This window comes from Balaenoptera musculus, chromosome 8, assembly GCF_009873245.2.
Source record: "Balaenoptera musculus isolate JJ_BM4_2016_0621 chromosome 8, mBalMus1.pri.v3, whole genome shotgun sequence".
NCBI lineage: Eukaryota > Metazoa > Chordata > Mammalia > Artiodactyla > Balaenopteridae > Balaenoptera > Balaenoptera musculus.
Window position 1 is genome coordinate 32,201,530 of NC_045792.1, and position 13,379 is coordinate 32,214,908.

Here is a 13,379-nt window from a genome sequence, read left to right on the forward strand (position 1 = left end):
GACTGTCTTCAACTGCTGACAACACCAAAAGCTAGTAGAAGCAAAAAAGATCCTCCCTTAGAGCCTTCAGAGGGAGCATGGCCCTGCCGACACCTTGACTTTGGATTTTGGCCTCCAGAACTGAGAGAATAAATTTCTGTCATTTTAAACTATGAAAAAAAATTATTTCGTATCTACATACATACATATATACACATACACACAGAGACACACACACTGAAGGAGTATTAAGGCAGGCAGAGAACATCACATTTAAGATACTGTGAGCACAGAATTGCAGGACTAACCAAATGTTAGGATCTGGGTGGAATGAAAAAAACACCAGCTTAAAAATGGGGTTTCATGATCAAGTGGGGTTTATTCCAGGAATGCAAGGATTCTTCAATATATGCAAATCAATCAACGTGATACACCATATTAACAAATTGAAGGAGAAAAACCATATGATCATCTCAATAGATGCAGAGAAAGCTTTCGACAAAATTCAACACCCATTTATGATAAAAGCCCTGCAGAAAGTAGGCATAGAGGAAACTTTCCTCAACATAATAAAGGCCATATATGACAAACCCACAGTCAACATTGTCCTCAATGGTGAAAAACTGAAACCCTTTCCACTAAGATCAGGAACAAGACAAGGTTGTCCACTCTCACCACTATTATTCAACATAGTTTTGGAAGTGTTAGCCACCGCAATCACAGAAGAAAAAGAAATAAAAGGAATCCAAATCGGAAAAGAAGAAGTAAAGCTGTCACTGTTTGCAGATGACATGATACTATACATAGAGAATCCTAAAGATGCTACCAGAAAACTCCTAGAGCTAATCAATGAATTTGGTAAAGTAGCAGGATACAAAATTAATGCACAGAAATCTCTTGCATTCCTATATACTAATGATGAAAAATCTGAAAGTGAAATTAAGAAAACACTCCTGTTTACCATTGCAACAAAAAGAATAAAATATCTAGGAATAAACCTACCTAAGGAGACAAAAGACCTGTATGCAGAAAATTATAAGACACTGATGAAAGAAATTAAAGATGATACAAATAGATGGAGAGATATATCATGTTCTTGGATTGGAAGAATCAACATTGTGAAAATGACTCTACTACCCAAAGCAATCTACAGATTCAATGCAATCCCTATCAAACTACCACTGGCATTTTTCACAGAACTAGAACAAAAAATTTCACAATTTGTATGGAAACACAAAAGACCTCGAATAGCCAAAGCAATCTTGAGAACGAAAAATGGAGCTGGAGGAATCAGGCTCTCTGACTTCAGACTATATTACAAAGCTACAGTAATCAAGACAGTTTGGTACTGGCACAAAAACAGAAACATAGATCAATGGAACAGGATAGAAAGCCCAGAGATAAACCCACGCACATGTGGTCACCTTATCTTTGATAAAGGAGGAAAGCATATACAGTGGAGAAAAGACAGCCTCTTCAATAAGTGGTGCTGGGAAAATTGGACAGGTACATGTAAAAGTATGAAATTAGAACACTCCCTAACACCATACACAAAAATAAACTCAAAATGGATTAAAGACCTAAATGTAAGGCCAGACACTATAAAACTCTTAGAGGAAAACATAGGCAGAACACTCTATGACATAAATCACAGCAAGATCCTTTTTGACCCACCTCCTAGAGAAATGGAAATAAAAACAAAAATAAACAAATGGGACCTAATGAAACTTAAAAGCTTTTGCACAGCAAAGGAAACCATAAACAAGACCAAAAGACAACCCTCAGAATGGGAGAAAATATTTGCAAATGAGGCAACTGACAAAGGATTAATCTCCAAGATTTACAAGCAGCTCATGCAGCTCAATAACAAAAAAACAAACAACCCAATCCAAAAATGGGCAGAAGACCTAAATAGACATTTCTCCAAAGAAGACATACAGATTGCCAACAGACACATGAAAGAATGCTCAACATCATTAATCATTAGAGAAATGCAAATCAAAACTGCAATGAGATATCATCTCACACTGGTCAGAATGGCCATCATCAAAAAATCTAGAAACAATAAATGCTGGAGAGGGTGTGGAGAAAAGGGAACACTCCTGCACTGTTGGTGGGAATGTAAATTGATACAGCCACTATGGAGAACAGTATGGAGGTTCCTTAAAAAAACTAAAAATAGAACTACCATATGACCCAGCAATCCCACTACTGGGCATATACCCTGAGAAAACCATAATTCAAAAAGAGTCATGTACCAAATTGTTCATTGCAGCACTATTTACAATAGCCAGGACATGGAAGCAACCTAAGTGTCCATCATCCGGTGAATGGATAAAGAAGATGTGGCACATATATACAATGGAATATTACTCAGCCATAAAAAGAAACAAAATGGAGTTATTTGTAGTGAGGTGGATGGAGTTAGAGTCTGTCATACAGAGTGAAGTAAGTCAGAAAGAGAAAAACAAATACAGTATGCTAACACATATATATGGAATCTAATGAAAAAAAAAAAAAAAGGTCATGAAGAACCTAGTGCAAGACGGGAATAAAGACACAGACCTACTAGAGAATGGACTGAGGATATGGGGAGGGGGAAGGGTAAGATGTGACAGGGTAAGAGAGTGGCATGGACATATATACACTACCAAATGTAAAATAGATAGCTAGTGGGAAGCAGCCGAATAGCACAGGGAGATCAGCTCGGTGCTTTGTGACCACCTAGAGGGGTGGGATAGGGAGGGTGGGAGGGAGGGAGATGCAAGAGGGAAGAGATATGGGAACATATGTATATGTATAACTGATTCACTTTGTTATAAAGCAGAAACTAACACACCATTGTAAAGCAATTATACTCCAATAAAGATGTTAAAAAACAAAAAAAAGGGGAAAAAAATGGGGTTTAAAAACTGGAGTAGAAGGACACTGGAAGCATTAGAAAGACTCAGCTGTTTCTCTCTAAGATGACCAGGTGGATGAGGATATAACTGAACAAATGAGAACACAAAGAGAACAAGCTGCAGGAGGAAGAACTTTGTCTTGACACGCTGAGTCTGAGGGGCCTGCAGCACATCCAGGTGGTGATAGGTAGCGGACTGGTGAAAATCAGACACAGAGCTCAGGAAAAGGAAGTCAGAGCTGAGCCCTGGCAGCAGATGTTATCACATAAGGAAAGCAAACAGTAAAAGGACTCAGAAGGAATCCTTGCACACTACCAACATTTAAGAGAAGGATAGAGGAAATAAGGAAGAGGGATTCAACAACAGTGCATACTGAGAAAAAGGGGCCATGATGCAGCTGGGATCCAAAGGAAGTAATAACGTTAAAAAAGGGTCATGTGAGGAAAACCAGGATTGCTATGCAGTCAGTACAAGCCTGAGGAAGTCCCTTCCTATCATCTATGTTGACATCATTTTTTCAGGAGTACACAGCTTTCTCAAATCTTCCCCAAATGGTGTACCCCTTAAAAATTCACACTTATTATCTCTTATGTTGACAATTTTTAATTGTCCCTCATATTTTCTGCAACCAACTTTTAAAACAGCTGGAATCTCTTATTCCTTTGATTCTCAGTGTCACATAATAATTTTTTCATAGACGGCACAAAAAACTCTGAAACAAGTTCCAAAACCACAATATTTTAATTGCTTTCACAGCTCATTTTGATCTGCTTCTCCTTGCTAATCTCTCCCACCACTCCTTTTGTATTTGTTTTGTTTTGGGCCATATCTTTCACTCAGACATTTTAAGGAATAAAAAATTAAATAAATGAAAAAGAGAAAATTCTCAAAGCAAAGTAAAATCAATTTACACAGTTTCCATTTGAAAGGGGATAAATACACTATACAGAACACTCATTTCACGTATCACAAACATGTATCAGTTTTCTAAATTAAATCATCACTCTTCCTGTGTACTAAAGAGAGAACTGAAGCTGGGTCTTTCATTTGGATAAACTCCAGTATATGTGTACACATGAGGGAATACTTTTGGCATGTCTTTCATAAACTAGCAAGCAGTATGGCTTTTTAGATTTGCATGAGGAAATACAGAAATTCCACTACTGAGAAATGTGTCTGACTTCCAAATGAAAGGGGTCATTTTGTGTCTACCCACTTTTTCCCTGAGTAAAGTCAAGGTTCAGGGAAAGTACTATCAATGTAGCAAGGTTATGTCAAATGTGCATTTCTTCCCAATATTTTCATACCGCCCAACATTGAGAATCATCCCAGGATGGTTCCTCATCCTTCACAAAATACAAGATGCTCGCCATTATACCTGATAATCACCCAAATCAGATAAACCAACAACATAAAAAAGTCATGTTTTGGCATTTTAAAAATACTATTAGGCATAGAGACTTTTACCACAAAATCTAAAAATTGGAAGTGAAAAATCTGTAATACTTAATATAAAATAATCTACAAAGAGTTAACTATTAGTCTTATCCTAGCCTTTTCCCATCATGTTCCATGTAAAAATTACAATTAGACAAATTACTCTCAAATGAAAGATTCAAAATCCTAGAAAAGTAGGGCTTATGTTTTTCTTCTTTTATGCATACGCTCCTCTGCAACGAAGGAAAAAGGTTGGAAAAACTGACGGATTATCAGCTACTGTATGGCACCTTACTATTCCACAGTTCACTTTTTCTAAAACAAATCACTTTCCTTACACAGACTATTGTACATGCGTGTTTTGCTGTAACACTTTCTTCAGCATTATAACTGGATTCTTGATTATAAAATCAGAAAACTGCAGATACGAACAATGGCATATTCTGATGAACCAAACATTCCGGTTAGCTGTAATCCTACAGAGAAGGCTCCACAGTACCAGAAATATCCAGGCCAAGTTTAAGTCCACCTGGCCAAAAACAAAACCATTAAAATAACCACACTTCCATCGCCTGTCCTGCTATCATCCTGCCCCAAGGGCCATTAAGATTAACAAATATTATGGAAGTCACTACACTTATACGAAACCCAGCCATGAAACTCAGAATATGGCAGCTGCAAAAGATGAAGCACAGATTCCTTGAACTAGAGAGCCAGGTGCTCGGCAACTGGTTTTCATTTTCAGGATGAAAGTCAGCAGGAAGCAGGTAGCAAGCCCTTCGTTGGTAAGGCCAGATCCACTCGAGATACACTCTGAGGAGGATTAGATGCTGGGCAGAGATTCAGCAGGCTGGAGGAAAAAGGAAGACTGGCAGAGCTGCAAACTGAACCGGGTGGGCAGCAGGTGCAGCCATGGGGAAGCTGGCACCTGCCAAGATGCTGAAATGAGCAGAAATGACCATCCAGACAAGACAGCGGGGATGGCTGGGGCCAGAACAGGTGGCAACCACAGCTCTGGCAAGAAACAACATTCAGGAAAGAGATTCAAGACTAAGTAACCCCCCTTCCTTCACCCTTTCTCATCTGTCCATAATAAACATTTCACTGGTGCATAATATTTACTGAATGCGGTTTAATAGCCTGAAAACTTTAATATTTCTCTTTATAAATCCAGAGAAAAGATTTGCCACTCTACGTATACATTACTTGAATAAAATTACACTTGGCACCACAGCAATACTGAATGTAAGCTTTATTATTTTTTTCTTATATAACTGGAGAAATGCTTCTTAAGCATCACCATGAACATGATTAACACTGTGCTCTAAGAAATGTTAATAACTGAAAGCATGTTTGTTAAAGCAGCTTTTCGGTGACTTCAATGTTTCGTGGTTACCTGAGTTTTCTGCATGCTCAGAGTATCTTGATCATAACTGTCATAGGAAGCAGTGTAAAAGGTGGTTATTGCTAAGCCATTCTCCTCCAAGAGACAGAAAACATGTTCTGTTCTCCCAGCAACCCACTCCTTTCTAACAGGACAACCCCTCAATTACTATCTGTGGAAAAAGGAAATCCAATGGAAATAAAGATACTGTTAAAGGGCACCGATTAAGCTCATGTAGACGATCAGAGAGAGGTAGACAGTAGTACTCAGCCAGCCCAATTTAATTCCACTTTGATGAGCGCCAAGGCTCCCATTTAAATTAACACAAGTCTAACTGCTCTTACTCATACATGTCTCTGAAGCAGAACCTTAAAGCACCACATTTCTAATCTACCAGTTCCTAAATTAATTACAGTTCATTTGAAAGATACAATTATTTCTGCTCATTTAACTCAAATTCTAATGAATAACTATAAGAACCAAATGAATAGTGGAAGTAATTACACATCTACACCTTTGACTAGGCTGCCCAGCTAAACAAGCAAAACAACATTAGTGGAATAAGCAACAGTGAAGTAGCTCTTGCAGGGTAAGCAAGAATCTACAGTGAGTTCTGGTAAACCAAATATAACCTAGGTGCAAATTAAAATACCAAAAATAGCTTAAAACAATAGTAGTTCTCACTAAAACCTGAAGGATGACCAAGGAAATAGTGCAATAACTACAGAAAGTCTTTCAAATTCCTTAAACTTGTCATTGCTCCTCCCTTTTATTTAACTCCTTCCCTGTGCCATCAAAAACTGGTAGCAAAGTGGACCCTGAACACACACAAAATAGAGACTGGCTTAAAGTGAAACACAGCAAATGGAAGGCAGGAGTACCTCACCCTTTCCAAGATAGTTCAATGTGGCCTTGGCATTTAGGGTTATCTTTCATACTAAACAACTACTTTATCCCCAGATCACAAGTGCACCACGACAGTATACTTCCAACTGAGGTCTGTGGCCACAGAGGGTAGACACCTTTAAGAAATTATGTGCTTCCCAAATGAACTTATCTATGAAACAGACTCACAGACACAGAGAACAGACTTGTGGTTGCCGGTGGGGGTGGGTATTAGGAGTTTGGGATTAGCAGATGCAAACTACTATATAGAGAATGAATAAACAACAAGGTTCTACTGTATAGCACAGGGAACTATATTCAATATCTTGTGATAAAACATAATGGAAAAGAATATGAAAAAGAATGTATACGTATGACTGAATCACTTTGCTGTACAGCAGAAAGTAACATAACGTTGCAAACCAACTATACTTGAATAAAATAAACTGTGTGCTTCCTCTTGCTAATGTCTTAATTAACTGCATATTCTACATCAATTTATGAGTGACCAACTTCTACCACTCAAATAGGTGCCCTTCTTATTTGTGTCATGGATCGCTAGTTTCAGGAACAACTGCTTTAAGAACAGAGGCAATACAACCAAGAAATAAAAGTTTGTGAGAGAGACAAGGCCATCATCAGGACAAGCTGATTTTGAGGAACTGTACTTTCAATCAGGAAAACAATGAGAAAATGAATCCTCAACACACACAAGATATTATCAGCAGTCTTTATATGAGAGAAAATGTCATTTCAGCAAAATAACATCATCCATTGGTTAAATGTAGTTTAAAAGTTTTGAATTGGTTTCACAGTATTATTTATAGTTAATGTGTAAACTGATTTGCTTTTAAGATTGCATGAATAAGCATAAGAATTACAGTTTCATGCAGGTATATTTTTAACTATCATAATTAATAAAATTATATTAGAGTCCACTGACTTTTTTTTTCTTTGAAAGAAGTCCAGCCATACAAGGTTGAGAAACACTCTCCTAAAGGCAGAGGAAATACCTGGCCAATTCCACCTTAAGGAGATGAGAGGAAGTGGGCAGTGATAGGAAAGGAGGGATGGCCAAGATGCTGCTGGGCAGGTGGGAGGAGAGAATGTCGACATGCTTAGGCTCTCTCCACCCAATCAATTCAATCAATTCGATTCAATGAGTAAAATTCCATTTCTGCCTTCTTTTCCCCCCTCTTTTTCTCTTCTTTTCTTGGGAGGGAGGGTCTGTCTATTCTTGTAAAGACAAAGCTCTACTCAACGATGGTTCTTGGAATTCAAAAGTATAAAAAGAGAAAGTAAAGGGGGGAATTATATGAGAAAGCCATTTTGAAACGTTTCTTTGGATATAATCTATAAAAGGAGAAAATTAATAAGCAAAACTAGCCTATAATTTCACAACCCAAATTTTAAGACTGGCACCTGTTAAAGGAACAAAGTTCATAGAGTAACATTTGATAAAAAGGGTGGAGACTGTGAGTCATACAGCATGAACTAGAACCCAGTTCACCTGTATCATATATTCTCAAATACCACTCACCAAATGTCTATACGGCATGTAACAAAATGAACAAATAATCCTAGTGGTAAGATTTTTATAGATGCTCCCTCATTTTACAGGAAAGGTAGGACCCAGAGATCAAGTTATTTGCTAATTATCACAGAGCATTTGACAGAACCAGAACTTAAACTCAGGTCTACGTTAAGTCACTGTGTTAACTCACTTAGTTAACTGTCATCCATTTTCTCAGAGTGGATATGAATGTGAAATGCAATAAGTCATCTTAAAAATATGGTAAGTATCTTACATATATTATTTAAAATTCAAAGTTATTGTTATTTAAAATTATTTAAAATTTTAAAATTTTAAATTCAAAGTCAAGGTCCTCATTTATAAGGATCCTTCAAAATACTCTACTAAAGAAATGCACATCCTGAACAAAAGATTAGGGGGCATATGTGACTCCTACTGGAACAGTAAAGCATGTATTACCCAAGAGAGCATGCCAAGACTTTCACCAGAAAAGTTATTAACTAGGTTGGAAATAATATAAGATGCTTAGAAATGCACTGATGATTGCCAGCTCAGGAAAGTCTTATTAAGAAACCATTAACTATGAATGAAAATGACAGCAAAGCACTACAAATAAATCTGAAATGGATAATGGATACACGTATTGAAACAGCATGTACGGAGAAAGGAAAGGCATAGTTTAAGGTCAGGGAAAGTGAAGGCTTCCTAGGGCAGAAAGGAAAAACAGTCAGAAGGGGCAGGACTGGGGGAAGGAGGGCTCCTTGGTGGATCTCTGGGATAGAATTAAGCTGGCTTCAAGTCCTTTAGACACACTCCGATCCTCCTACAGGAGCAGCTCCAGAGGCAGCCTAGCCTCAGAGCATCCTCCCCAAGGGACAGAAGGTCACTTGGTGGGAAGAAAGCAGCACCATCACGTGACTTCAAGGGTTTCTCAGCTCCAGATCTTTCCCATTTGGAAGCTAATGTTGGGAATTCGTTTAACAAGGAATAAAACGTTTTCTTTCTACTACAAGAGAAGTAATCATCAAGTGTTAGTTAACGTAATGTACTCTCATCACAAACCTAAGAATCCTAGAAAGACAGGTTGTATATCTAAGCGTACAAGTTCAAGTTCATGAGGCAGGGTCTGTATGTTCAAGGAACTTACACTCTCCAGACTTCTTCACTTATGAATGGAAGAACAAACCTATAAAGATGGGAATCACCTGATTTTTGCAAGGTTAGATTTAATCACAGTAAAGTTCGTAATGTTACTAGTAAAACGGTGCACATTTCAGAGGTTTTATCACAGCTATGTGTTTTCAACTTTTGAAGCAACAGAACTGATCTCCAGCAGAGCGAGAGGAAAATGTCATTTGTAGACCATATGGTAGCTCCAGCAAGAGTCAGCCTGGCATTCAACACTGAGATGGGGAAACTCTTTTTGAAAAGGCATCATGCTCCCTAAGATGCAGAGGCTAGTCCAGAGACCTCAAGTGGGATTTGCAAATCAGAAGGAAGGAGAGTTCACATTTGTGTATACATAAGATGGACAGAACTGCAGACAAACTAGTAGAGTTTTCACAGATCAGCAAATACTATCATTATCAGTAGCCTCAAATTCAGAAATTAAGTGAATGTAGACATAGAACATTATTTCCTTTACCCTGGTTAAGTAACACAAGTGATAAGTAGATGTTTTCACATTTGGGATGGTAAAATAAAAAGCATTTGGGAGCACACTAATTTCAAGACATTTTGCTAAGATTCAACCTTAGTACGAATACATACTTCCAAATAGAGATCAGATGCTAACGTTGTCTTAGTTTCAGGCACATGCACATCTCCATCATGTTGTTACTGACCTTGCACTTGACATATCAATGATGCTTCCCCTACCTATGTCCTGGGAATTGCTGGATGGATCACCCTAAGGCCTCTCTCCACCTTAACAAAAATATCTGGCTCACCTATGGGAGGTCAGAATTTCCAGGGGTTCGTTTCAGAGGCTTTCAGAAACCTCTATTAAAGTGCAAATAGGTCCTGGGGAAGGTAACAAAACAAATTAAGCCTTATCATTTAGTCAGTCAATTATCTGTAAGAGAAACTCTAGAGTTTCTTTTACTAAGACTCTCGTAGGTCCTAGTAATTGAAAATGAAGATCCAGGGGACGCAGGAAGTACAGAAAATCTGAACAGGAGGTGTGTGGGAAAGGAGGTGGGAGAATCTCCTAAAGGCAGTCTTTACTTTCTGTAGATCATCATAAGTTCTGATTGGTCTTTAGCCACTGAACGCTCATCCCCAGTGACTGGACCAACATCAGTTACAATGCAAACCAAAAATTAAGACGCACAAAAATCTTGTAAAGAGATAAGATCCACTGGTGCCGCTCTGTCTTCACCTTACTAAATCGCAAAGCTACAAATCTATATATGTTTTTAAAAGGCCAATTCAATGACTGATTGTGCCCAATGAAAAGCCACTGAGGTACAGAAGAAATTAATCATTTTCTTTGAATATCACTAAAACTAGCTTCATTTTTATCCTTAAGATAAACTCTCGAATCCCTCCTTAAGGACTTTTTTTTTTAAGTGTTCAAACTAGGCACAGTGAAGTTACAAAAAAGACCAATAGTCCCCAACATTTTTCCAGGAGCGTTATACAAAAAGATGACTTTGAACAACGTTCCTCAGGATACACTCCGGGGTCTAGTAGAGAGAAACCTTTCCCTTCTCTGTAGACTTGGGAGTAAATAAGTCAAGAACACCTACGAACAAACTTTGTTGGTCACCAGCAGGGGAGCTCTTCAGCTTTTGTCCCCAAACCCATTCAAACAAAAGAAGCTTCTCTTCCTCCAACCCACCCCTCAGACCCACACCCCGGTGGGGGGACTCTCCAGATCGCCGCGCCCTCTCCACCCATTCCCCGCCGGGGGAACTTACTCCTCAGAGCCCCGATGAGCAGAGAGCCGTCCTTAATGAGCTCTTTTATGAACTTGTTGGTTCGCTCCAGCTCAATCTCGTGACACTGCAGGCGCTCCCTGAAATCCGGGCTGTCCAAGTAGGAGTCGCTGAACTCCAGAGTCGGCAGCCCCATGGCACAGGCACTGCCAGCGGCCGCCGAGGACACGTCCGGGCCGGCGGTCAGGGCGGGGACAGCCGGCGACCGCGGCCGGCTCCGGGGACGCGCGATCGCAGGGAACTAGCCGGCACGCAAGGGTACGCGCAGGGGAAACGGGTCCCGCGCGCCGCGCCGCCTGCGCGGGGCTCCGCGGCGCGCGGACGCCTCCGGGCTCAGGCTTCTTCCCCGGAGGCGAGGCGAGCGCACACACTGGAGGCGGGCCGAGGCGCGGGTCCGCTCAGGTCGTTGTCACCCGGACGCATCGTCGCCGGGAGCGCGGAGGCCGCGGAGGCTCAGGGCCGCGGCCGGAGCAGGAAAGTTCTCTCGCGGCGCGCAGACACTTCCGGCAGCTCCGCTCTCCTGCTCCCTTGACAGTTGTTTGCGCTGGGAGTCAGAAGCGCCCAGCCGCCCCTCCGGCCGGGCCGGGGAAACCCTCCCCCTCGCTGGACGCAGGCTCAGAGCGCTCGCAGACCCTGCCGAGCTCGGAGACCCTCCTCCCGCCGCGGCGCTCCCAGCCCGCGCCGCCCCGCCCCTCCTCCCGTTTACCCTCTTGCCTCCGCCCGCCCGCCCGCACTTAGCTCCCGGGCTCCGCGCAGTTGCCGTGCGACAGCGCTCCTGCCTGCGCCCGGGGGTTAACTCTGCCCCTCCTGGGCGGCCGTTCCCCCTAGCCCGCGGTGACACTTCGGGGTCCGCCACCCCACAAAATGATCTCCAACTCCCAACATGCCTCCCTACCCCTGCCTCACCATCCACTCCCTGGAATTCTCTGGGAGAGAAGCCAACGTTAACTTTCTCTAAAGTTTGAAGCCTGGTTGGAAGGTGCTACTTTCGGGCGTTAGTTTAGATTTTGCTTCGCGAGTCCGCACTGAATGCATATATAGTCCAGGTTGAAAAGCTTTACTTTTTCCCACCGTTCACTGCATTGATCCTAGAAAGTCAGGTTTTTTATATTCAAAACGAAAAGCTACATAGGCCTAAGGCTGTTTGTTGTTGTTTTTCTTAGTTGCTGTGAAGGTGGGAAGATTTTAGGTCGTTTTTATTCCCCAAACAAGCACCTCGGACTTAGGTGTTCCTCTTGTAGAAGAATAACTATTTGTATCACAATACTACTTTTTATCGTCACCTTGATGGAATTGCCCCAAAAGCATGGAGCTTTTCAAACTGTTGAAGTTGGCTGAAGTTCCAAATGAATAGTTACTTCATACCAAGAGACAGTTATCCCTCTGGTAGAGGATCACCTAATAAATTTCTGTTCTCTCAAAACCTTGACAGCAAAAGAAACTGCTGCTTTACATCTAGCCCTGCCATCATCTATAGGATTTCTGAGAACTCAGTTATTTTCCTTAAGGATCTGCTTTTAATTTCTATGTTTTCATTGCTTCGTCCTTCTGAACCATCTGTTAAAAAAACTCTTCTACAGATCATGGGAAAAATTCCATTAAAGTGCTTTACATTTTTCCCAATTAAGTTTCAGAATCTGTCAAGACTTTTAGTTTTTTTTTTTAAGTACACATGAACATTAAAAATAGCATGGAAACCTTAAACCAAGACTGATAAGATGATGTAAACAGTATATTTGATAGCTGTGATTTTATTTTCTTCTGAGCCAGGGAAGTTGGACTTTAACCTTCCATCCATATTTACATCATTAGACCTCAAAATATTGGCAGAATGGCCGATTACCACTAGAGTCCTCGTCACTTTTAGTGTCTGTCTTGTGTCTGTCAGTTAAATACGCCTCATTTGGGAAGGTGGGGTGGGGTGGAGGGCAATAATGCTATTTGTTAGTTGATGGAGTGATAGAAGCTGCAGTGGTGCAGTTTTTCACCTAAGGTGATTTTACATCTATTCATCACACAGCCTGAAAGACAAAAAATTAGGCCAAACAAGTAGTTCCCTTTCAGTTTTTGCCATGTTGCTGTTACAAGCAACTAAATCCAATACCAACTGCTGAGATATGGAACAGGATAAAATATAACAATCTCTTCCTGTTTTTCATTAAATGGAAGTCCTGTGATTAATTCTTTAAAAATGCAACATTCTTTGATAAATTTCATTTAGTAAGTTGGATTTCAATTTTCATTTTTTCTTTAAAAGTTTTATATGTCAGGACAGATTTATTCTAGATTCTAAGATATAAATTATCATTTACCCATTC

General features: G+C 40.4%; 1 protein-coding gene across 1 annotated transcript in view; it reads right to left on the reverse strand.

Annotated features, from left to right (window-relative positions):
* Window positions 1-11,717, reverse strand: part of ARHGAP42 (Rho GTPase activating protein 42) — a 292,266-nt gene extending 280,549 nt beyond the window's left edge. Inside the window, exon 1 of the mRNA XM_036860862.1 lies at window positions 11,044-11,717. Coding sequence (XP_036716757.1) covers window positions 11,044-11,197 — 154 coding nt within the window. The 5' untranslated portion in view covers window positions 11,198-11,717. The remainder of the gene's footprint in view (window positions 1-11,043) is intronic.
* Between the last annotated feature and the right edge of the window lie 1,662 nt (window positions 11,718-13,379).